This window comes from Perca fluviatilis, chromosome 22 (assembly GCF_010015445.1).
Source record: "Perca fluviatilis chromosome 22, GENO_Pfluv_1.0, whole genome shotgun sequence".
Classification (NCBI taxonomy): Eukaryota; Metazoa; Chordata; class Actinopteri; order Perciformes; family Percidae; genus Perca; species Perca fluviatilis.
Window position 1 is genome coordinate 20,153,964 of NC_053133.1, and position 25,592 is coordinate 20,179,555.

At 44.6% G+C, this 25,592-nt stretch overlaps 1 protein-coding gene across 2 annotated transcripts in view; it reads left to right on the forward strand.

Moving 5' to 3' along the window:
* The window catches only part of gli3 (GLI family zinc finger 3), a 93,820-nt gene extending 69,300 nt beyond the window's left edge, over positions 1–24,520 (forward strand). The window contains exons 6-15 of one of the 2 annotated variants that reach the window (XM_039790087.1): positions 1,179–1,340; positions 6,110–6,311; positions 7,879–8,098; positions 9,676–9,789; positions 10,727–10,867; positions 16,813–16,962; positions 17,095–17,259; positions 17,839–18,126; positions 19,400–19,784; positions 20,336–22,719. In XM_039790087.1, the coding sequence (XP_039646021.1) occupies positions 1,179–1,340; positions 6,110–6,311; positions 7,879–8,098; positions 9,676–9,789; positions 10,727–10,867; positions 16,813–16,962; positions 17,095–17,259; positions 17,839–18,126; positions 19,400–19,784; positions 20,336–22,719 (4,211 nt within the window). Of the gene's footprint in view, positions 1–1,178; positions 1,341–6,109; positions 6,312–7,878; positions 8,099–9,675; positions 9,790–10,726; positions 10,868–16,812; positions 16,963–17,094; positions 17,260–17,838; positions 18,127–19,399; positions 19,785–20,335 lie in introns of both variants that reach the window. The other variant, XM_039790088.1, reaches the window with a different exon arrangement.
* The last annotated feature ends 1,072 nt before the right edge of the window (positions 24,521–25,592 follow it).

Consider the following 25,592-nt stretch of genomic DNA (forward strand, 5'->3'; position numbering starts at 1 on the left):
AACTGAATGGGCCATATTACGGTTGAATGCAAAAGCAAAGCTAAGGCGGAACAGCAGAGACAATTAAGAAACTCCCCCCTTCCACTGAAGACATAATACCCAGATCGAATTAATTTAGATTTTTTTCTTTCATTCATTCAACCAATCATGGATGCATATTGCAGGCGTACAGGCCAGCATTAAGAGGAAATCTCCTCATACAGTCTTTCTTTATTTATTTTCTTTTTATTTCTTCAGTTGGGGGGGGAGCTGCAGCACTCTGTGGGTCTGAAGTGAACCGATTCTATATTTGCATCCAAAACCACAGTGTTAGTCTTTTCCTCTCTCTTTCTTAGAATATTTGCATAAGGAAGCCCACCACCAGATGTTTATTTTTAGGCTACGGTTCAAGGACTTACAGCACTTTATAACTATGGGAATGACTTGGAAAAAAAGAGGCATTTTGAAAAAAAAAGAGAGAGAGAAAGTGAAGTGGAGGCAGAATCGTTTGCTGTGTCTTTGTGCATGCAGATACGTCTGGGCAGATTTAGGCCTTTTGTTTTTCCATAGTGTTTAAGGGAGCACAGTCGAGGAGCAGGTTGCATATCTGCACACTGCAGCCGTACAACACACAAGCACCTTCTCTGGCAAAAGATGTGTCAGCCCACATACTCTTACCACACACACACACACACACACACACATATATATATATATATATATTCACTCTCTTAAAGTGATCAAGGAACAGTAAGAAGAAGAGAAAAGGCTGTTAAAGAATTGTATTGTAAGACGATCAGTTATGCTGTGCTTGGCATGAGTGCATCAATCAAACACTAATGCACACTCACTGTAATCTCTGAGCAAGCATCCGGTAATCCCCAGCGAGGCTCTCCATTTCAGGTGATGCTCCCTGTGCAGCTGTTTTGCTTAACTTGATGGTGTTGCTAATGTGCTCATTACTGTTCTGCTGAGCTGATTATCATTTCATGTAAATGAACGCAGGTTTGTAATGCGGTGCAGGTGCAGGTGCTCTCCTCCATGTTTTTTCCCCACTACCTATTTATTTTAATTCCTCTGTTCTTTCTCGACGCTCCCTTCTACAAATACCTCTATAACCCACATCTCCTCATCTCGTCTCCTTCACTTCTTGGTTACCTTGTTTCCTCGTTGCTGACCCGACCGTTCTCCTGCTCCAGCCCCTCACACAGGTCTGACCACAGCCGAGTACTACCACCAGATGGCTCTGCTGGCGGGCCACCGCAGCCCTTACACCAACGACCTGCTCCCCTCTGTGGCGTCCACAGCCGGCGCCAGCAGCGCCAGCGCCCTGCACATGGAATACCTGCAGGCGATGGAAAGTAAGTCTGACTCATGACTGATAAATAGTTTATGACACACACCCAAGCCCATTTTATTGTCTCAGGAGTGCTGATCCAGGACCACTGTTACACAGTATTATAACATGAGGTCCAACTGATCCGGGCTCAGCAGTTTGTGTGTGTTAGATTTACAGACCATGGGAGTTTTCTGAACTTAATTTCGATGATGACAAGTTCAGGTTCTTGCCAAGTGGGATTAATAGAAGAATATCTTTCATTTTGTTTATTTATAAAGGTCAGTATTTACTAGCCTGGGAAAACCCTGACGAACTTCCGGTAAATTTGAGATTTGCTCTGCAGGTCAGTCTGGCCAAGAACCCATTCAAGCCCATTTCCAATTTTTACAAATCGAGGCACCAATCACAACCGTTGAGGCGGGCTTTACACAATGACGATAGCGCAGCGACAGCAAGCAGCGTTTTGTTTACATTCAACATGACGGCCACCGAAGCGCAACAACCCGTTGATGCCGCTGTAGCTGCTACGTCACCCGGATCGTTGGTCTGATTGGTTGAAGGACTATCCTATTGCGCCCAGAGACATTTGTACGGCATCTGTTGGTGAAGCCCCTTTGGAAATGGGCTGTGAATGAAGCTTGCCCAGACCCACTCTCAGTTACAACTGAGAAGGGTCTAGTGTCAACCAGGCTAAGCATTTACACATCGTCGCTGTGCTATGAAAACCACATATCTCTAACTGTCAATCTTTTCATGAGCTACAGTTTCATCTTTGTGACAATGCATATTTCAGTAGATGGTAAAAATGGTAAATGGTTTATTCAGCGTGAGAAGAAGAATACATTTCTCAACTCAAAGGAACGTGCAATCCCTCATTTCTTTTTAAAGCGCCCATATTATGCTCATTTTCAGGTTCATAACTGTATTTTAAGGTTGTACCAGAATAGGTTTACATGGTTTAATTTTCAAAAAACACCATATTTTTGTTGTACTGCACAGCTCTCTCTCACTGCTGCAGATCCTCTTTTCACCTGGTTTCTGTTTTAGTTACAGAGTGAGACCTCTTTTCATCTTCTTCTTCTGTACTATCTTTGATTGCACTCGCACATGCTCAGTAGCTCAGATGTAGATCATGTCAGCTAGCTAACTCTAGAGACAGTAAAAGAAAGCCTGTTTCTCCAACTTTGGTCAGTTACAAGGCAGGATTAGCTGGGAGACTTCTAAATGAGGGCGCCATGTACAAGTAGTTTTTTTTAGATTATGGTGAACTTGTGTGTGTTGTAGCAGTGCTTTCTGCTATTGAGAACGACGTAGCATGCTAGCGTTAGCATTAGCGTTAGCATGCTAATGCTAACGGTTAGCATGCTAACGAGCTAACGGTTGTGGTTAGCCAGCTCATTTCGGACTGTGACGTCACAGTCCGAGCCGATTTTGAACAGCTCACTAGGAGACTGAAGGCAGGACACATTCAGAAACTGTATCTCACTCAAAACAGCATGGATGGATTTTTTTCAAAGTTTGTATGTGTGTGGAAGCACCAGAGACACAAAAGAACACCCCAAATCCCAGAAAAAGTGATTTTTTCATAATATGGGCACTTTAAAATGTCAAAATCACCAAAATTGGATATAGATACATGGTATTCAGTGGACGGCAACGACGTGCATTTGATTAATTCTTTTATCTATTTCATTAAGCATTGATATGCATATCAAACCTAAATATGGTAAATAAAAAGGTTGCATGTTACTGTTGTTACAATAGCATTCAAATCACTGCATTTTGATAAGTACAATATCCTAACTACACATTATAATGTAATTATTGAAATTATGTTTGTACAACACTTTTAGGTAAATCTAAAAAAAACTGGAATTTTTCAGCCAGATGTAGCCCAGCAGCGGATTAAAAAAACACCCACCAAATCCATGCCTCCTGGGATCACACCTTTAAGTATTATGAGTGCGTACCTGCACATTATAGCATGGGTGGCCCCAGTGGGAATTGAACCTCTAAAGTGCACCTTCACAACACACCTCCGTTGTACTATATATAGATCAAGCTACGGCTCAACCACGGCGAGGAGGGACCTGCAACTTCACTTTGACATGATTTAAATGAGCTATTGTCTTAATATGTTGGGCTAAGGACTGTGTGCAGATGACTTATGCTAATGAGTTATTTTAAAGTGTAAATAGGAAATTAAACGCACTGTGAATCTTAGAAAGGTCAGACAGCCTCACCCCGCTCCCTTTGATGAGAATGTATTTAGTCAGGCAGACGCCGCTTTCATGGAAATCCGGGGTGAAGTTCCCCCATTCCTCAGAACAAACTAATTAAAACTAGCCAAACTTGTGCGGGTATCAGAAAATTAATTGCTATTAAGTGGGAATTGGAATGTCCCGCCATTCATCACTGGAGAAATCCTTTCTTCTGTGTCACTTTTTAAGATTAATAGACTGAAACAAAACAATTAGGGCCAAATTTAAGTGGAGATGCGATGCTCCTCACTTAAAAAAACGCCTGTGATCATTGCTGGTAATAACTCATCATGTTTCAACAATGTGTGTGCGATGCCTGGAAAATTAACACTTTAAAGCTTTGTTGGATTTTAGAAAAAAAAAACACACAAAGAGAAGAGTCTATCAAGAGGCTTTTCGCTGATAATCTGGGCTACTATGTTACTGCAGCTATTTTAGTCTATTTCACATCAGTGTAATTACCTTCAGAGAGAGTTGTGCTAATGAAACAATGGGCCTGTCCTGCCTATTTGTGCTTTAATGGGCTATTGTCTATGTTCCTGCTGCCTAATTAGTGCCACAGCTCTCATAGATCACTATAGTAAAGTCTGTATTTGTGGTCTTTATTAGTTCATTTTAATTGCTATGGTATCTACTGATATGGTTTTTCTTATTAATAGGCTCACTTTTAGTAACATTTTGAACACTGGAACAAATACTTTACACAAACAAACCATTTAAATGTAGTATTTGACTAGACTTCTTGAGCTGTAATAAAAGAAGACTAATTATTCAAAAGAATAATTGCATCTGTTCAGCAAAATTTACTAAAATGCTTCCACAAAAAAGTGACACAGTCTTGTGATTTGAAATCAACTATAAGTCGAGGAGTAGGCTTACTGTCTTACAGCAGAATTATTTTTTTCATTCTACAGTAAGTTTTTTGTTAGAAAAAGAAATCCGGTCTTATATCACATATTCACACTTCAGCCCTCCCCTGTGAAAGTGTCCCTCTCAGGTGGCCCCAAAGTGTGTCGGCAAGGGTTCAACCCCAGTTTTGGGATCCAGCTTTTATTTCCAATGCCGTCATTCTGGCCTGTCTGAACCCTCCCTGGCCACAAGAATTAATGACGTGGCGCACAAGCAGCCATCCCGTCCATAAATCAAGAGGAAATTAGAGGGACAGTTCCGCTACGAGCTAGGACGCTCCTCTCTCCGTCTCCCCGGTTGGGCGATTTATCATTTGGGCTGTGCATTAATAAACACCACTCCCATGAGGCTTTGCAATGGTGGGACGCTGGCCCTGCTCCTCGGCAGTACCCCTTTCTCACTTGTGGTGAATTAGGAGAATTAACTCGTGGTTGATTCGGCTCGTTTAAAAAGTGTCAGGTGTGTCAAATTTTCCCTAAAACAGGATGATAAAAAGGATTATATATTTGGTTTAAGATTAAATAAATAGTGAAAAATCTGACATTTCGAGGAACTGCATTGTATTTAGCAATTGTGTGCGCTCAGGGATTTGTATGTGTACATGTATGCCCCCTCTCCAACACCCCCTTCACTAAGACAGAAAGAAAGACAGATTTTCCATACAATGACAATGTAAAGGGGGCGTTGCTCTCCTTACAGCTTCATGCGATAGTCGAAACTCAGGCCTATGTATGCCAGAACACCACCGCTGCCACCACATTCACATCCACACACTCTGATTACCATGTGAATGGAGCGCTCTGTAATCGTTGGATGTGTCAAACGAGAGATGGAGCGTTTACGTTTGGGAGATGGATGGATTGTGGGGGACGTAAATATGGAAGGGGAGGGGGGGGGGGGGTTATCGGGGCTGCGTATGCTGGTTTTGTCTGCCTTTATAAAATAACTCAAAATGTTTTATTTCCAAGTCTTGAGTCACAAAGTCATTGTGTCAGTTCATGCACAAAGCGCGACATCCCCTCAGCGCTTTTCCTCCCTCCTTCCATCTCCCTCGGTTTTTCCCTGTCTTGTTTGTGACATCTCCATGTGAAAAGACAACAAAAGTCATGTTTTAATCTCCAGCCGTAGCTCATTGTATGTGCAGAGAGAATGGTTGCGCCGTTTCCGCCTTTTACCTTTTCAAACCCCCTTTTTACTATTTCCAGTCAACACTGATTGCATTTGAATAACGAGTCAAATTGGCCTTGATTAAATATTACCATACACAGTCAGAGCATTTCTCCAACATAAAAGACATGTTTTCTCATGGATGAAATGCAAGCAGTGCATCAAGTGACAGCTGAACACTCATTCAGATGAGCCTTTTGTCTGATGATTGACAAAAATGTCATCTGTTAGGGTTAGATTAGGTTAGAGTTTGGATGAAGTCAAACAGAAATCCCTTATAAACCAGCAAATGCTCTTTTTTGATCTGTATGTATTTAGCTGATGCTCTTCTCTGAAAAAAACATGGATTGAGTGAGCAGATTATTTACAGTTTTAATCATTTTAACCTTTAACTTCCACAGTCATTCTTTTCCAGTACCTTACCCCGATCTCCTGCTCCCTTCTCATCCTGCAGACTCTCGTTTCTCGAGCCCGAGGCTGCCATCGCGGCCCAGCAGGAAACGCCCGCTGCCCATCTCGCCGCTCTCTGAGCACAGCTTCGACCTGCAGACCATGATCCGCAACTCTCCCAACTCTCTCGTCACCATGCTCAACAACTCTCGCTCCAGCTCGTCCACCAGCGGCTCCTACGGTCACCTCTCTGCTGGAGCCATCAGGTAATCAGAAAATTGTTCTGCATGGATTTTTCTTAAAGCTCCCAGGTCATTATTACGATTATTATGGTTATTATGATTATGATCATTGTGATTACGATTTTTATTATTATTATTTTCTTGGTTGTACTTCAGTGTTGATGTCAGCACGACTTAAAATCGTTAACTGAAAGCCTGCAGAAACAGCTTTGAAGAGTTATAGGGGAGGTGTGATGACAAGACACTATCAAGTTGCAATATGGGAAATGTAGGATCCGGTTTTTCTGGAGCTTGACCCATATTATGGACCAGAAATTAGGATATTTCAGCCTTTGCTGCTTCAATTTGGATTCTTTTTGAAAAATCTGTGGGTTGTGAGCCCCCAAATGTTATGAAAGTGCATACCAAATCACTCGATTACACCTTTACATTTCAAAAAAATAACTCTTAGCTGTCAGGATGTCTTTCAGGAGCTTTGATTAACTGCATTTCTCTCAAGGATTCAGGGACTAAAATGTGCCAAGGATAACTCAAACAGTAGCATCTCCCCGGGGGAAATGATGTTGTAAATGATTTTCTAATATCATTGATTGTTGTTTTTCATACACTGCAGCACGCATACTATTGCTGTAGTTACAATGCACTCTGTGTGAGAGAAAGAAAGTGTGTGGTGGAGCGAATAAGAGTGTGTGAGTATTGTCCATGTCAAACCCCCATGTGGGTGACGATCTCCCAGCCAGCCAGTCAGCCTGCCTCCCCGGCGGCTCGTGTCAGTCATCCAGCACACCTCATGGTAACATCACATACATCACGCCCCGGTACCAGAGGTTGAGCAAAGGGAAGCAAAAGAAAAGAAAAGAGAAGGGGGAAAGGAAAGATCCATCGCCCCACCCACAGCCATTGATCAGCGATCTGTAAGAAGAGCCTGATCAATCACGCTGCACACTCAGCCACTGTCCTAGTGACAGGGCCCAAATAGCCAGAGCCAACAGACTGATGAGTGATATGACAAGCGGATGGGCCCCCAAATGTGTCTCGGCTCATTGATTTCCACTCGGCTCGTAATAAGATCAGCAGACATATGGGTCGCAGCGAGAGAGAGAAGCGTCAGAGCTCAGGATGAATGGAGGCCGCTGCTGTCGAGCCACACAGATCTGTGTTTATCTGGCGGTTCACCTGTGGTTACACAGACCCCAGAGGAGGTTTGGTGGCTTCTGGGATTTTTAGGATAAACAAAGTTAGCTCAGGTTGAGGGAACCGGGAAAATAATTTGGCTTTATTTACATGGCTATACGACACACTCCAGATTGTTTATCACCTGAATCTTTTGCCCAGTGGAAGAATGACATACTGCCTTACACAGACCACATGATAATTCACTGTGTGTTCACAAGCTGAACATTCATTGGCAGGGATTTGCATTTGTTCCAGCATTACCACACCATCTCCTGTCAGATTGTCCTCAGGGAGGAGAAGCTAGCCAGAACAATCCATTTATTCACTGTCTTTCCCCCTTTTTTTTTTTTTGCCTCCGAACTGATGTTTTAGTGAAGTTGTAGTTTATGATTATTTACCCTTCTGCTCTCTCCAGCCCAGCGTTAAGCTTCGCCTACCCTCCAACTCCGGTGGCTTTGCACATGCACCAGACACTGATTGGCCGTCAACCGGGCATCGTGGGCTCTGCCTTTGGCCACAGTCCACCCCTCATCCACCCGTCGCCAGCCTTCGCCACCCAGAGGCCCGTACCTGGCATCCCCCCCTCCGGGCTTAGCGCCAGCGAGCGCTCAGCCCTCTCCAACGACTCCTCACAGGTGAGAGCGGCGGCAGGCGCCTGTGCGATTCATCATCACAGGTAATAGATAGCGGCGTCGCATGCCAGCCACATCTCAGCGTAACGCAGCGAGCTAACATGGTACAGGCAGGACCCCCCCTCCACGCGCTCATCTCCTGGGAGTTTCCTCCTACTTGTGTTGTCTCTTGTTTTAAGACTGCCGAGCACGGGCCCAGAACGTGCCTGCAGCAAACAACAAGGGGCTTGTTAGCATAGAATCCCACTGCTGACTCCATTAATCACGAGAGAGAGAACAACGATATAGAGAGGGAATATTGACATGGATGGATGGATCCAAAGGGGCTTTTTCTCTCCATCCTCAGCCTCAAATGTGCAGGCCCACATCTGAAGTAAATATTCAGTGTTTATTACCCGTCCTCCCTGCTGCTTCCCATCGCTCGAATTTTGTGTAATTGCGAATGAGGCCTCATTCAAATTGGGCACACCAAAATTGCTTTTTTTCCTTCTCCTGAATGAACAGAATATTGCTTTGGGGCTACGGGCAAATCTCATATGTTTTAGCAGAAGTATGTAGCATGTTACAGAGACGGACAGGATCACTAGAGTCCTGTGAAAAACAGCAACATTAGGACAGTTTTACAAAAACCAAGAGGCTTTTCCTGAACCTACTTGTTAATTCTTTTATTCTCATGAGCTTGGTATGTAACAAGAATTCCACCCCGAGGGCGAATTTAAACCAAGGCCAAAGTCAGGTCATCCATTGGTTAAGTGAATGGTTCATTGAATTGGTCCATGAGTTGGTTTTAATTGCTGTGATTAGAGGAGCTAATGTGATATATTGAATTGCATAGTTTTTCATTTGCACAGTTAAAGCTCTTGCCCGGGACTAAGGATACGGAAATCATTATGGTTCACACACAGTTGTTTTTTTTCTGGCTTGATTAAGTAAACAATTGATTGACTTAAAAGCATCACATGCATTTTTAATCCTTGTGTTGTCTTCTGGTCAACCATGCACTTGTTGTCCTTTTGGGTCAAAATGAACACTTTTTTTTTACCGTTTTAAAAAATATATTTTTGACACATTTTCTGACGTTTTTGTCACTTTTTTCAATGTTTTTGTCACTTTCTTTCACTAACACCAACTTATTACCAATAGTTTTACATGTATTTTTGGAATTCATGGTCAATAAATCTAATTTATATGAGATTATACCAAATTTTGAAATGATGAATGATTTTGATATTAGAGGAACGTATGCTGGTGGAGAATCACAGACGTGTGTATGTCAAAGTTTAGTCAGGTTTTGAAACCATTTCAATTTTTTCAAATGCTATAAAATTGAATACCCACAATTCAATGAAAGTAGTAATTGAGTACTTGCAATTGTACTTAACTTTTTGAGTAATTTGGTTAAAAAGATGATATAGAAGTTTTGAGAACGGGTTAAATTTGACCCGAGGACAACATGAGGGTTAATGTTACTATAGAGGATAACATAAGAAATATCAGTAAAATATGATATTAAATCATCTACATAGTCAAATCCATGTCAAGAGAGGTTTGAAATGATGAAATATTTTCTGTTTCCACAGACCAAACCAACAAGTGAATCTGCAGTGAGCAGCACAGGAGACCCAATGCACCACAAACGCTCCAAAATGAAGCCCGAGGAAGAGATGCCGAGCCCAGGCGCAGTGAGCGTACAGGTGAGGATCGCCTGCACGTATCACTCGCTGGCTCCATAGTATATTCTTCAGCTATCTGGCAAAAAGTATCACACTGCAAACTGGTTGATAAATCCCAGAATTCACCAGCCGCGTTTTTATTTTTAGATTTTTCCACTAGAATAGGAAGCCCATATAATGACTGCCAAGGTGGCCGCAACAATAGACAAGCTTACCAGCCACAGTTTGTATTTATTTGCGTGCATTTGGCTGTTTCTTGGTGTTTCCCACCCTGCTCTTATCAGTCGCTGTTTCCGAAGCAAAACAATTCATTGATCTTTGGGAGACTAGAAGGAAATTGTTTTTGCTTTTGGTTAATCAAAATTTTAAGTGGCTGGAGAAACGAAAAGAGAAATGTGATAACAGTAAGTGTTTGAATGTGCAGGAAAAACCTTATTATTCAGGCAGCAGCAGATTCAGCCTGAGGTGTGTGGTGGAAGCCCACGCTCTCCTGTATTAGCCCACACCAACTCTCTGCTCCATTCAGTCTCCTAACGGTGACATTGAAATATGTCTGGGCTAATAGAGCAACCTACAGCAGGAAAAGGGGGTTAGATTCCTCAAGTACTCGCCCTGGTCCTGTCGTATAACAACCCCCTAAATACAGAGCGGGGCTTTCAGCGCTACATTTCCGACTCTCCACACTTTTTTCCCAGGCAGCCAAACAAGGCCAGATTCACAGGGGCACTGTGGCTGAGACCTGTGACCAAATCATTTCTGGCTGTGCCTTAGATGTAAACCAGCAGGGCCGTATAAAATTACTTTTATGACAGATTTGGATGGACTGTTGTCGAGGAGAGGAAGGCAGTTCCTTCAGCTTTTAATACTTTTAAAGCCTGCTATTAGGTAATTGTGTTACATTTATTTACATTATTTTCTTGTTTTTTGAACTAGAACTTTTCCCACTCTTGTTCCGTAGGACCATCCAGATGGGATGACTCTGGTGAAAGAGGAAGGGGACAAGGATGAGAGTAAACAGGAGCCAGAGGTGGTTTATGAGACAAACTGCCACTGGGAGAACTGTTGCCGCGAGTTTGACACGCAGGAGCAGCTAGTACAAGTGAGTATCGCACATTTAAAAAAAAACAAAAAAACAGTGGCACAAGCTGCTTATTTGAATTCTAACTCCAGCACAGAACACTTTATCGCCCACGTGAAGCTGCCCCGAGCATTTCTGTACAACTCGATATCCAGAAATTATGTGAATTGTGCACAGAATGTGATTTTATTTTATTTTTTTAAATGATTTAAACAGAAAGGCAAAACATCTCCGAAACAATTACTTGCTTGCTGCTTTTTAGCAGATGGTTTGCATTTCACTCTTTCCTGTTGCCAGAGAAGTGATCACACTGGACCCCAGTTGTTCTCCAGGAACAGAGTTTCTTGTAGAGAAGCAGGAAGACACGACAGGGTGTTTACAACTGTAAGATGGGTGAAGACTTACGTAAAAAGCTTTCCCGTTGCGTCTCCGAAAACACCCACCGAAACTACAACGACTCTTGGTTTCTATGCTGGGAGAGTTTTCTTTCCTCAAGCTCAGTAGATCCCAGCAACATCAACTGCAGCTGTGCTATTTTGCACAATGCCTCCTATCAGGCCACAACCCCTTTGCAGCAGCAAACCAACAGTAGAGTCGGAGCTGCAGGCGTTGACTGATACTGCTGCTGGATTCCTGATTGGATCCAGGGACGGTGGTAATGGGCTCAGAAGCTGGAGAGCACATCTCACAGCTGAACGGTGCTAACTGATTTGGCGGGTTAAGCCTCCCAGAGTCAGGATGTGAGCTTTGTGTACAGCGCTGGACCGGCCTTCCTCCTGTCTGTTATCAGAACGCTCACACAGCCACGGGAGATGGACGGCTCTCATCGTAAGGAGCCCAAGGGTTCACTGTTGAGCTAAATATTAATGACATTATGGTCACACACACCCCCCTCACACACACACACACACACTCTTTACACTGACACTATTAGCTCTGCTGCTCTTTTGCGGCCGGTGAACCTCTCACCCGTCACCCTACTGAGAGTAGCAAACTGAAGTTGGAGAAGTGGTAAAAATACACCAATATGATGCTGTGAACAAGGGACGGCGGAGTGTACCCCCCCCACACACACACACACACACACACACATGCACATGAAACACACATCACCACACATCTGATAGAAAGATCCTCAGCTCTCCACAGCTGTCTATTCGCCAACTTGACATTGCAATCCTCAGCCGCGGTGGTAACCCCTATCTATAATTGATATCCTCAGCGCGGAATGGGCTGCCTCCCGTGTTTGAAGGGCTCGGCTCAAAGGTTGAGAATCTTGACAACTTCTTGCCCCTGTTTCAGGAGGCGGGATGAGTTAAGGTGGTGGGAGAGGAAGGGAGGATGGCTTCTTAATAGAGGAAAAGCTTGCTCACATCCTCCCCCTACAGTAGTCACACCAGGTGGCCATCCGAGCAAAACAATGTCCTCTCATCCCTCCACATACACTATCCAACCGAACCTTGCCAAGCTGTACTTATTATCAGATTGCCATGTAGACAGACACCAACCAAATCCTTATTAGTTTTCCACTTTTTTTTTCCATCTTGGAATTGTTTTTCTTTCTTTTTTTTTCCTGCAATTTGACTTTCTGATATTGCATTTTATTTCTCATTTTCTATGCACATGCAGATATGCAGAGAGATGCCAATAAAAGTCTTCGCCTACAGAATCCATGCCCTCTAATTCAGCAGAGCGGACGAGAAAATGCTCTTATCTCTCTGCACCCCCACTTCCCTCAGTAATAGGATAAGTACAGTATTTGGACCACAGTGGCTCTCCTCACACACTGGGAGGGGTTTGGGGGGTGGTGGGGGGCGGATTTCCATATAACAAAACAATGGAGCGTCCCTTCCCCCTTGTACTTGTCTTCTCAAATGGCTTTGGATAAAAAAAAAAACATGATGAGGAAAAAAATACCAGTTTGTAACCAATTTAACCACCAGCGTTTGCACAAAGTTTTTTTTACATAGATTCATATTCAGTGATTGAAAAACGTGAGTGCTGTGTTGACAGTCCACGTCATAAAAGAATTTGTTTTTTTTAAATAACAGCTGCACTAATTCAAATATCCCATTTCTTTTGTGGTTTGCCTAATTTTAGAATTAAGCCTTCACACCACCCTCATCACTTTCCACCTTGTTCAAAAGCGCTCCTGCCGCGCTCTTCATGCATATTTTTACACTCTCAAGCATGCTCTCAGCATGACATGCCACGGCGTTCCTTTATCATCTGCGTTTAAGCGCTCTCGGTGCAGCCGATAAGATAAACATCAGATCTATGGAATTTAGCTCACTTATCTGGCCTACCCAGTCAGCAAAAGCGAGGCGGGTGTCAATTTTAGTTTGCTGTATTTATTTCATTTATTACATTTCAACTCTCCATACCTCTCCATCTCCCTCTCCAACACAGCTCCACATTCTTTTGCTTTCCCATTTTTGGGCATAAACCTCTTTCGCTCTCATTTTCTCTTTCATTTTCTCTCCCTCCCCTCTTTCCCCCTTGAAGGGAGTACTTTTAGAGATAAGGCCTGGTGGCTTCTTTAATGTCTCTCTTGAAGTAGGCTTTTTTCGCCTGGTTTTGTCGCCGGAGATGCCCAACCCCTCACTCCCACAACTCGCTAATGTGGCCTTGCTCAACAATTTTTTTTTTGTATTTTCTCATTGATCTATTACTGACACTTCACCATGGAGAACTCTACCAGGGAGTGATGCCTTTTCAGTGCCCTTGTATGATGAAAACATTCATGCAATTCTATGTGAAACGTAATTTCTCTTAGGCTTACTCCTTGAACACATCAACGCAATTTGTGATCTGGTGTGCATATAACCTTTAACTGCTGAACTTGAGAGTTCAGGTTCTGCTCTGTCATTGTAGGCCTGCTAACAGACGGAAATTTCTGAGGAGGTTTAAGACTATATATGGGGGGGGGGATGTCTGATGGGGTTGGTGGTCTGTATGTGTGTGTTCTCGCAGCTCATCAGGTCTTTCCCACCCTCCACAGTCTAACCATCCCCTTCCAGGTCATCTACATAGGTGGCGCTGTGATGTCCCTGTTCTTAGATGGGGAGCTGGCTCTCCCTGTGTGCAGCCTTGTTAAGGCGGCTGCTGTGTTAAAGGGAGATAAACGCGGGCGCAGTCTGAAGGCAGCCCCCCTCTCTGGCTGTTGGCGCAGGCTTTTAATTGGTAAAATGCAGATTTTTTTGATCAGGAGAAGGATTAGGCCCCTTATCTGTCAAGAGTATCTTACTCTAAGATGAAAAGACTGTGCTGAATTACACATGCCAATTCTAGCTCCCTGCCCCCTGCTCGCTCACTCTCACTTACTCTCGTCCTTCCTCCTGCCCTCACTTCTTTTACTTCCTCCCCCTCCTTCCCTCCCTTATTTGCCTTTTTCATGCTCTTTTTTCCCTCTCTTTACACAAAGCACTTCAGCAACTGACATCACAAAAGAGCATATGATTTATTAGGTGGTGTTTGATAAAGCTAAACGGTGTTGCGGGTCCCACAGCTTAGTGAAATTGCCTTGTAAACAGGCCCTCTTTTCATGCACGCTTGCATTCTAATGCATGAGGGCTATGTCCCAGAGAGAGTTTGATAAGGAGACATGGAGATGGATACTGGAGTGGGCAAATGCTGAGAAATAGCAACAACAAAAAATAAATGGGTGTGTATTACAGTAATGTGTGCAGAGATGGGTTTGAACATTTGCATAAAAAAATATTTTAAATCAGAGGCTTTTACTTTTTTTTTAGAAAACATACAATCCACGTGTAAAATTGTTGTTGTGTGTTTTAGTGCTATTTATATATATGGAAGTGTTTGCCATGCACCCAAGCAGCAGGGGCCTGGACCAGGAAAACAGTGCTTGTACCTGTGTGTGTGTGTGTGTGTGTGTGTGTGTGTGTGTGTGTGTGTGTGTGTGTGTGTGTGTGTGTGTGTGTGTGTGTGTGTGTGAGTGTGTAAGTGTGCGCGCCTCTCATACGTCACACACACCGCTTCAGTGTCCCCTGTGTCTGTGTCCCCGGCGCTCCCTGTCGTGCGGCTCCCTCCTAAATCCATCTTGGTGGCGTTTTTACAGTTGTTGGCCGATAAGCTGGCAGGGGGAAGATGAATAACCTGCCGCGCCACTGCTATCAGCACCTGTTTGTCGATTTAGCCGGCCGACGGGGCCTGTCTGCTCAGCATGGAGATTATTGATTCAATAAGAATTGCCATTAGATCATGCCATTAGGTTTCTCGGCGGCCCCCTCTCCCCGTGCTGTCTGTCCCCCTCTCTGTCAGCTCAGAGGCTCATGCATCACACCCGTCAACGACCTCCTTCATTTGTACAAACAGGGTGCGAGTGTGTGTCCATGTGTGTTTGCGTGTAAGCGCGTGCATGCACTCGTGTCGTGCCAGCCACCCGCGTGATCCAACACCATGGTGCTCTCCCATCGCTCTCAGCCGGGGGATATTGAATGCTGCTTCCAACAGACCGATTGCTTGCCACAGGGATTCCCTCACAGAGCGGAAGAAAAAGAGAAGACGAGTCAGGTTTTCCGAGGCTCAGACCGAGGTGGGGAGGAGATCAATCTTGGGGAAACTTCACTAACGTCTGTGGTCATCCAGACCCCAATCATCTTCCGTGGAATTAGTCTTGTTTTGTCACTTTAGAATTAAAAAAATGTCAAGTGAGAATAATGGAGGTCCTTTGCGGATATATTAATGTCAATTTCACTCTTTGCTTTTGCTGTCGCACCCTGCTGTTACTGCGCTGACTCATTTGTCGATACTCCCCTTTAGTAAGTACTGAGAAGTGAGTGCAGTGGCCGACTTGGGGTCAAAACGTCTTAAAGGGAGATTGAAAATAGGGCGGTTTCTGTTGGATGTCATGGTTATGATGATATGTGGGGGTCATGATCTGGCCAGTGGGCAGAGCGGAGGGAAGGTACAAAGATGCCATTGTCAGAGCAGTGTCATGCCCGGAAGGGCAACTGGCCCTGGATTCTTTATTTGCTTTGGTGCTGCATGTTTTATAGCTCCACAATCTTGCGAGTAAGTGCTCAAAGAAAGCATGTTCTCCCCAGACATTTAAGAGCATTTAAAGTCAAGTCTCTATTTATCTCCCTTCCTTCTCTCCTGTTTTCATCCGTCCCTCTTCATTCACCCCCGAGGTAAAAAGACTCTTCTCGGCTGCTCAGGAATGTAATAATACCGGTTTCTGTTGGTCAGGATATTGTGTCTGTCTCCCTGGGTTTAAATTGCTCCCTGAAAGGCACTTCAGAGGCCACGACAGTGTTGGGCCAGATGTTGACTTTGTCCCCAGAGGGTCCGCACGACATTTTTTTTCATCCTCACCTCCTTCATTCCTCTGTAACATCCACCTCTTACCCGGTTTTACAGGATAGTTAGTGAGAAAAGAAAAAGAAAGAGGGAAGAGAGAGAGAGAAGGGGGTGGAGCAAGAGAAAGGTGGTGCTCACAGATATAATGCTTGGCTGGAGTTGTAAAGCCCTCGCATTTCAGGTGCCACGACTGAACTTTTGATGTCTCGCTGTGTCTCCTCACCTCCCTCCCACCTCCCCTCCTGCCTAAGCCTCAGATTGGAAGTTGCCACGGCAGCACAACTGTCAGCACTTGTCATGGAGGGGAGAGGGCCCCAATGTGATGCGAAAGTGACAGGGTTTTATTTGAAAGTCCTGTTGGGATTGGACACTGAGACTCTCGAGTCAACAGAGTGAGGCAGATAAAGAGGAAGGGAGGAGAGATTTAAGAGAAATGAGATGGAAGAAATAAAATAGTGATAGCACCACGGGAAAAGAAATGAAAAACAGGAAAGAGAATATATTTATATTTGTCTCTTATGCTGCAGAGCAAGAATTCCTCCAGCTGAACAACAAAATCAATTCAAGGCAAAATGACATTGCACTTAGAGCTTATGATAACACTTTGGTTGCTTTGGTTAAAGTTCTTTCATCTTCTTTTGTAGCACATCAACAACGACCACATCCATGGAGAGAAAAAGGAGTTTGTGTGTCGGTGGGAAGAATGTTCTCGAGAGCAGAAGCCCTTCAAGGCACAATACATGCTGGTGGTCCACATGCGCCGACATACTGGGGAAAAACCTCACAAGTGCACAGTAAGGAAACTCCTATTTGGACAGTTTTACTTCATTTAATTGCAAATGACAAACTATTCTACATATAACCTGCTAACATGAGCTTCAGCCTGTATGAGTGATGTCCTCTTCCTCTTCTCTCTCTTCCTGCAGTTTGAGGGCTGTGCCAAGGCCTACTCCCGTCTGGAAAACCTTAAAACTCACTTACGCTCGCACACCGGAGAGAAACCTTATGTGTGTGAACACGAAGGCTGCAACAAGGCTTTTTCCAATGCCTCAGACCGGGCCAAACATCAGAATCGCACACACTCAAATGAGGTACTGACAAACGTCATTTTTCAGACAGTTTTGCTCCTTCGACTTTGCTGCTTGTATGTGGTGTTGACAAGCATCAACGTGATATCATGAATTCACGTAAACATACACGCCCGCTTTCTTAAGCCAAGTGGCGTGTTATCTGTACGCATTTTGAGCTATCCGTGTGTAACATACACGCCACGTGGCGCGTATGTTACACACAGATAGCTCAACAGTTTGGGTTTAGGAAAAGAACAACAGGGTTGGCTTTAGTAAAAGCAGAAAGCGACGGTTGAGTTTAGGAAACGTCACACGCGGGACATGAGGGAAATGTGACACGCGGGACACGATCCCCGGTCTCCTGGGTGAAAGTCGCCCTTTCATACTACTCGCTACGGTGTAAATTCACACGCAATCGCAAGGTAATGTAAGTCAATGGAGGCCAAACGGCGTTGATAAACACGCTAAAAAGCGAGTATTGCGTCTTGATAACGCGCCAATAATGGCATACGAATTGGCGTGTCATACATACGCCACTTCGTGAGATCAGTCTGCAAGCATTGTGTTTCTCACAGCTCATCTTTCTCATTTCATTCTCAGAAACCGTATGTGTGTAAAATCCCTGGCTGCACCAAACGCTATACGGACCCGAGCTCCTTACGCAAACATGTGAAGACGGTGCACGGGCCGGAGGCTCACGTCACCAAGAAACAGCGTGGAGATTACCCGCGTCCTCCGCCCCCACGGGAGCCTGGGGGCAACAGCCAGGGCCGGTCGCCAGGGCAACTGCCCCTGGGCGGGTATACGGACCAAAGGGAGTACAACCATGCTACCTCAAAACAGGATGAATGTATGCAGGTCAAGTCTATCAAGACAGAGAAGCCTATGGTAAGACTTTATTTAAGGCTGACACTCACACCTTTACATTTATTTTGATTCTTTTCTTATACTTTTACTACTAATTCCTTTACTTTAACATCATTAGTTTAAATGACTATTATTTAGAGATTTAACATTGAATTGGGAAGCATGCACATATAACACTGAGTTCTTCTAATGAGTCAACTTTTTCTTCCTGTCCACTGCTTTGGCATTTCTCTCCCTCCCTTTCTAAGGACAGTGGGTAATCAGGTGAGATAGGTATCCCTTCACATTGTAACATATTCTTTCCGAGTCTCACAGTTTTTCCCGTCTTGCTCATCGTTTTATTGTCTGTTTATTGTCTTTTCTCGTCCCATCACAACTGCTTGACTTTCACCCAAAACACGGCAGATTTGTTCTCATTGTAGGTTTCCCTCATCCCTCACATTCATAAAAAAACTGATTATTCCTGATTATTCCTGTCAATTTACAACACTTTCAAGCGTGGCAATGATATTTACCAAAGCCAATGCATTTTTCTGAGCAATGCCCATGCCTTTGGGCAGAACTCTGAGGGCACTGAAAGTATGCCTGACACTGCCCAGGGCTTCATTGTGCAGCCAAATGTATTCAACAGTAAACAGTACCCTCTAAACAATATTGACACTTGATGCCAAAAAAAGTAATTCCATTATTCCTCAGTGCAACATAGTTCCTAAAATTCAGTAAACAACATAATTAGGCTCTAGCTGTTCTCACAAGAGGCCTTTATCCTATTTGCCTATCCTCTGCAAAAACACAAAACATGATTCCTCTTTTTGTGTGTGTGTTTGTGTGTGTGTGTGTGTGTGTGTGTGTGTGTGTGTGTGTGTGTGTGTGTGTGTGTGTGTGTGTGTGTGTGTGTGTGTGTGTGTGTTTGTCCTGACTGGCTCAGGGGGGGAGGCATTACTCATGCCCCAATAATGTACAAAGCAATGTCTTCCAAACACCTCTTTTTTTTCTAAAAGGATAAATGCAGCAGTTGGTTCTGTAGTTTGGACGACCAGCTCAAGCTGCAACAATTATGCAAGATGATTACATGAACACATGAATAGAATTATCTCTCATAATGGCCTGTCATTTTTTTATGATCATTGTCTAATGTCATATGGAATACATCTTTCAAAAGATTACATTGTATCATTGTTTGTGACATATGACACTGCATATCTACCCTTGTGTTTCCTGAAATAAACTTGATTATCATCTTTTCTTTCTTCCCTCCCTTCTCTCAATCTTTTCTTCTTGTCTGGTCCGTCAGACGTCTCAGCCAAGCCCTGGCGGTCAGTCTACATGCAGCAGTGACCAGTCCCCCGTCAGCACCTATCCCAGCGGTGGAGTCCAGCATGCTGTGAGCGCCGGACACTCGCCAGGGGAGGGGCTGGAGGAGGACGAGGGGAAAGAGGAAAACGAAGAGGAGGAGTGTGAGGGTGAGCCGGCCCCCATCATGGACTCCACAGTCTCCACGGCAACGGCGGCCATGCTGACCCTGCAGGCGAGGCGAAGTATAGGCCGCCCCCTGCGCTGGATGGAGCACATCAAGATGGAGAGGCTGAAGCAGGTGAATGGAGCGCTGCCCAGGCTGGGGCCCCTGTCCCCTACACCGCCCCCAAAAGGTTCCACACTACCCAACATCCTGGGGAAGGGTAAGTTTAACCTTTTAAACGTTTGATTTTTGAATTTGAGGTCCAACCTTTTTCTAAATGCTCTTAAAAGATTTGACCAAAGTCAACAACCCTCACAAATTCACGGCAGCATGTAGTATCCTATTTCGACATGTGGTTGCGCTTGTGTGTGGGCATTATTACTGTTAAAAAAGCACCTGTACACAGAATTTACACATCACCACAAATGCATGTACAAATCACGCACGTAAATTATCCTGAATTCCATCTTGCCTATTTTGGCTGAAGCATTCAGGCAAAACAAATGCTTAAAATGTACTGTTCCGCTGGAAAATGGTATCAGAACCATATCAAGCCGTATATCATATCAGAGAAAATAGCATGTAACAGTGTTTCATGGCCAAGTGCTGCCTGTTGTCGATGGCAACATCTGTTTGAGGGATCTCTCCGCACTTAAATAATTTGGCTTTTTCTCTCTCATCCTCCTGTAATCTCCCGTTCAGCACTTAATATCCTTGTTTACTGTCCAAACTGTTCTCATTCCTTTTTTCTCTGTCTGTGTTTCTCCCCAGGATCCTGTCTGGGCAGGCAGTGGGGGGTGTCTGCTCCTCAGCCACCTGCTCATGCTGAGCTGAGCAGCACAGAGCTAACAGTGCTCAATTTGCTCCGAGACCGGCGTGACAGCAGTGGTAGCGCCACCAGTTCAGCCTACCTGAGCAGCAGTCGGCGCTCCTCAGGCATCTCCCCCTGCTTCTCCAGTCGACGCTCCAGCCAGGCTTCCCAGAGTGAGGGTACGATGGCAGCCGGCCACCACCGCCGCCTCCACAACCTTAGCTCCACTGACTCTTACGACCCCATCTCCACCGATGCCTCCCGCCGGTCCAGCGAGGCAAGCCACTATGGAGGTGGGACGGGAGGAGGGGGTGGAGGGATACTCTCTGGTGGGAGCTGTGGAGGTGTAGGAGGAGTAGGTATGGGGGGAGGAGGGGGATCACGGGGGATGCTCACTTTAACCCCAGCACAGCACTACCACCTGAAAGCCAAGTATGCAGCTGCAACTGGCGGCCCACCTCCCACGCCTCTTCCCAACATGGAGCGCATGAGCTTGAAGACTCGCATGGCCATGATGGATGAGGGTGGTAGCAACCACTCTTTGCCGCCTCTAGTCAGGCCACATTGCTGCAGTGATGGCACCAACGGGTACACCAATGGGTACATGGGACATGCAGGTCACAGGAGGAGGGTCCTCTATCCTGGCGAGGGGCCGCTGAACGGGAACCGGAGGGCCAGTGACCCAGTGCGGACGCAGGCTCGGGATATTTGTGGCCTGCCCCCAGTGCAACGCTTCAACAGCCTTAACAACCTCCACCCTCTCCCACCTCTGTCTCATTATTCTACACCTGAAACTCGCAGCTTTAGCCTACAGAACTACACACGCTCAGAGGGCAACCTGCAGAGAGGCCTGCAGCACTCACCGTACACTCCTAGCATTGCAGAACACGCAGCCTTAGAAGCCCTGGCCATGGAGGATGACGGGGAGGCTGGTCTGTTGCTTGAGGATGAGGATATACTACCAGATGACCTGGTGCAGTACCTCCACTCCCAGGTTCAGGTGGATGGTGGCTCCTACATGCACATTGAGGACCAAATAGCTTCTAGCCAGAGGGACACCTCCCATCCATCTATGGAGGCGATAGAACAGATCCAGACTTCAGGGTTGAATATGGCATTCCCTGGGCCCCAAACTATCCAGCTGCAGCAGACAGCAGAGCGGACGGGCCCTAGTAAGCTTCCCATCCAGTGGAATGAAGTGAGCTCAGGGAGTGCTGACAGGTCTCCTCAGAGGGAACAAAACCACCAGACACAGTGTGGAAGGTGGTCGGGCACAGAACATGGACCCGTATCTGCGCCTTTTGGCAGGTTTGGAAACATGGTGGTTCAGCAGCAAGTGCCCTCTGATTTCCAGAACAGTTGTGCCCAGGCTAATGAGTCTCAAAGTGCTTGCTGTGTCAACCCTGGGGTGAAGCTAGAGACATCGCCTAACTCCTGCATGGAGATGAGAGTTGCTGCTCACAACTCTACAAACACCTTTGGAAGGCCTAACTTCTCCCAGATCATGGAAGGGCATCTTCCGCAGGCCTTCAAACAGCAGGCCTCCAATGGACCTCAAAAGCAGAGCCACTTCCAGCAGAGCCACAACAGTAGCACCTCTTGCCAGATCGGGAACAACCTAATCCTTAGCAGGGCCTCCGTGGACAACCTCCCCAGCCTCTCCCAGGGAACTGCGCTTCATCACAACCGGCAGGTCCATGTCCCTCGCCCACCGAACAACAGTTACAGGAACTGTGTCAGGACCCAGCAGTACCTCAATCCCGAGAACTCCGGTGAAATCCAGGCTAGTCTTAACCAGCAGCAACAACTGCAGAGAAGTGGGGACCACTGTTCCCTTGTACATCAGGTATCTGTGCTAAAACTGGAGGCCACAGACCATGGATACTTAGAGCAGGGCTTTGGCGACTGCCTCTCGTACGAACCAGCGGATCTCAAGGCCTCCTCGTTCCCTGTCCTGGAGGACCAGTGTTTGCTGGACTCCATGGCGGAGTCTGTGGGACAAGGCGGTGGCAGCGGGAACTCGGCTAGCCTTCTCTCCCCTGGTGCAGACCAGGTGACCAGCACAGTGGATGGTAATGTGCCTGGTATATTAGATGAGGGGGTAAGTCTGGACTTTGGTGTCATGCTGGAGGATGGCTATGACCAGGGTAGCCTGGTCTCAGGGGTGTTGAGTCCCTCCATCTTCCAGGGACTGTCCAGGACCTCATCACGCCTGACCACCCCTCGAGCATCCGCGACCTTCCACAGTGTGGCCCCCGGCCTAAACAACATGGCGATCGGAGACATGAGCTCTCTACTCACCACACTGGCTGAGGAGAGCAAGTTCCTGGCTATCATGCAGTAGCTGCTCTCTCTCTCTCTTAACTCTCTCTCTCTCTCTGCTTTCTCCTCCCTTAGGGAAAAAAATGGAAAAAAGGAAGAGAAAAACTCTGGTGTATGTGAAGATTTTAAGACCAAAGTGGCAATTATGAGAACTTTATTATGTACTTAAAATGTTCTAGAACAGGCAGTTGCCAAACCCATTTATTTTGTAAAAATGGCATCCCACACAGAAATGGGATGTGTCAAAAGTATGTATAGATAAATAGTTGTATTCCTTTTCTGGAATGTAGGCTATTTTTGGAAGCTCTTCTCTTTGTATTTCTATGTGATGGTGAGCAAACGATCACTTCTTTAAAACAGTATTCTGTGTATTGTCACTGTTTTTGCTGTACACACTGTCGGTAAAAATGCATGTAACACTGTCCATACAAGTGCATAGACTAGCCCGTGTGCCAAGTATCTACCGTTCTGATGCCCCAGGTACGAAGCCGCAGCAGGTCAGACATGGGTCATTAATTTAACAGGCCCTGATGATAACTTTATATATCATAGGTTTGAATAAGTGGTGTATTTACATTTGTTGTCATTTTGTTTTGTATGTTACTTTTGTGAATCTGTAAATGTTTCAGTGCTTCTAACAAGTTTTACCAAGTGGTGTTTTTTGTCAAGAGTAACTGCGGTATGGTATCGAACACATTCAAGTCTTCAAGGCACCGTAGATAGTCGTCTCCTTGATATCTAAATGGCTTGATTTAGTTAGTCTGGTAAGGTACTCACAAGTGTATATAACAGTGTTTTTATATTCTGTTTGTGATAATCTGATTATTGACGTTGGATTGCACGGTTGTTCGGAGCTGATATGAAAATGGACATTCTTTTATCCTTGATCAAAGGTCCCATTTGGTGCTTTATGTATGCTAACATGAATAGATATCATGTTTTTAATCTGTCTTAATGACCAACAGTGGTCCACAGCACATTAATTTCCCTCTCATGATGATACATGCTGTAAAGTGATGTTTTGTTTTATAGGAAATCATCTGTATTGTTTCCTCCAAAGCTCTTAAATTCACAATATGTACTGCCATCAAGTATCGCAGTGACTTTGTCAACAGTGTTAGTATTGCCTTGCAGCCTGATGTGACTGAACACAGAATATTGAGTAGTTTACCTTTTATCCAACGTCAAAGCAATGAGGTACAAATTGTTTTACTGTCCTTTTGTATTTTTTTTTTTTGTCATTTTTGTAGCTGTGCATTGATGGGGTATTTTTTCTTCAAAGTAGAAATCATTTCCTTTGAAAGAAGGAAATTACATTGAGGTATGTGCCTTATACGTCCTGTCGGTAAAGAGAAAGATCACTGCCAATCTTCCATTGTGAATGAAAAATAAATAAAAATAAACATGTAAAGTGTCTTGTGAGACCTGAAAAAAGATAAAATGATAGAACATTTATATAATAAAAGTCTGACTATCAGAAAAGTTAAGATTTGCGAAATGCATTCTACTTTTTTTGGATTTTTTCCCCCCCACATTTATTGTGCTCTTTTATATATAATGTGTAAATACAATACTCTTTCATTAGGTTTAGCAGAGGAAATGGGGAGTATCCTGGGGCCAATAAAGAACTGACTTTGAAATAGAACGCAGGGATTCCCAGGCCCTGGGTAAAGGCCAGACAGATCTGGCTCAGAGCGGCGCTTCAAGTGCCCAGCACTGCCGCTCGGCCAGAAGAGCCACTTTGCTCTTTTATAACGGACTACAAATGTTTGTATGGTTTTAATAAAAATGAAAAAAGACATTAAAAAGAAATTATATTTTAAGTCTCTTTTCTTCTTTATAATATGCTGGTTTTGAGAATATATGAAACTTGGTTTGAGTTATGTTTTTATGGAGACAACACACTCCTTAATATATATAAATCAAACAGATTTCCTCATCAAACCACATCCAAATGAAAACATGTTATGCATCTTGATAAAAACACAGTAAATAAATATTCAGCTCGATATAACTTTACATTTTGTTTGGGAATATACTCCAAGACCAGTCACCATCAGTGACTTAATTCACGGAGAACATCCAGGGCTTCCGATGCCCTCTCCTGATCATTTCAAGAAATTACAACTGCACTGTAAAGTGTGAGCTATGCAGCGTTTGAATTTCATCCTCATGAATTTGATAGCATGATTATAAAATTATGGTTTGGTTACACACAGCAGTCATGCTCTCATGTCTGAGTTAAGATTAAAGCCAGTAGGTGTTGGTATCCCTGCTCATTCACACTGACATCTTTACCAGTGGTTATACCACTGTAGCCCACATGTACTTACAGGCTGACAGCCCATCAGCTCATGTCAGAAGTTCTTTTAGTGTTTTCCATACAAGCAGAGTGCTTCTGCATCTTTTCCCTAACTTTCCGACGTGCTTTTTAGCAGCTCAACACAAGTGCAATCATTCAACAGAAATGAAGGGCACCGTTACTTTCCACTGCACAGATGGGAGCATGAGAGCTGTAAATTGTTTGCCTGGGTCCAGACCTTTGAATCCGCCCACTCCACCGAGTGCAATGAGTTGACAATTCTGTCTGACATCAGGCAGGTAAATTGTACTAACTGGATTCAAAAATGGACCGTTTTTACTTTGATGCCCTGAGGCTGCAGCAATACCCCATTTTACTTTCGTGCCTTCTTTAGAGTGCACTTAGTTGGGTACAAGCATAAAAAAAAAAAAATAAGTCCACTTTTGACATCTAACATCCAGTTTTGCAATCTGTACACTTTCCATTACTGTTTCACTTCCTAACCAACACTTTCAACAATTTTACAGCAGGATGTACAGCACATCAGGCCATGCATCATGCCAACATGTTAGGGATTAAATGAAGAAAGGGGG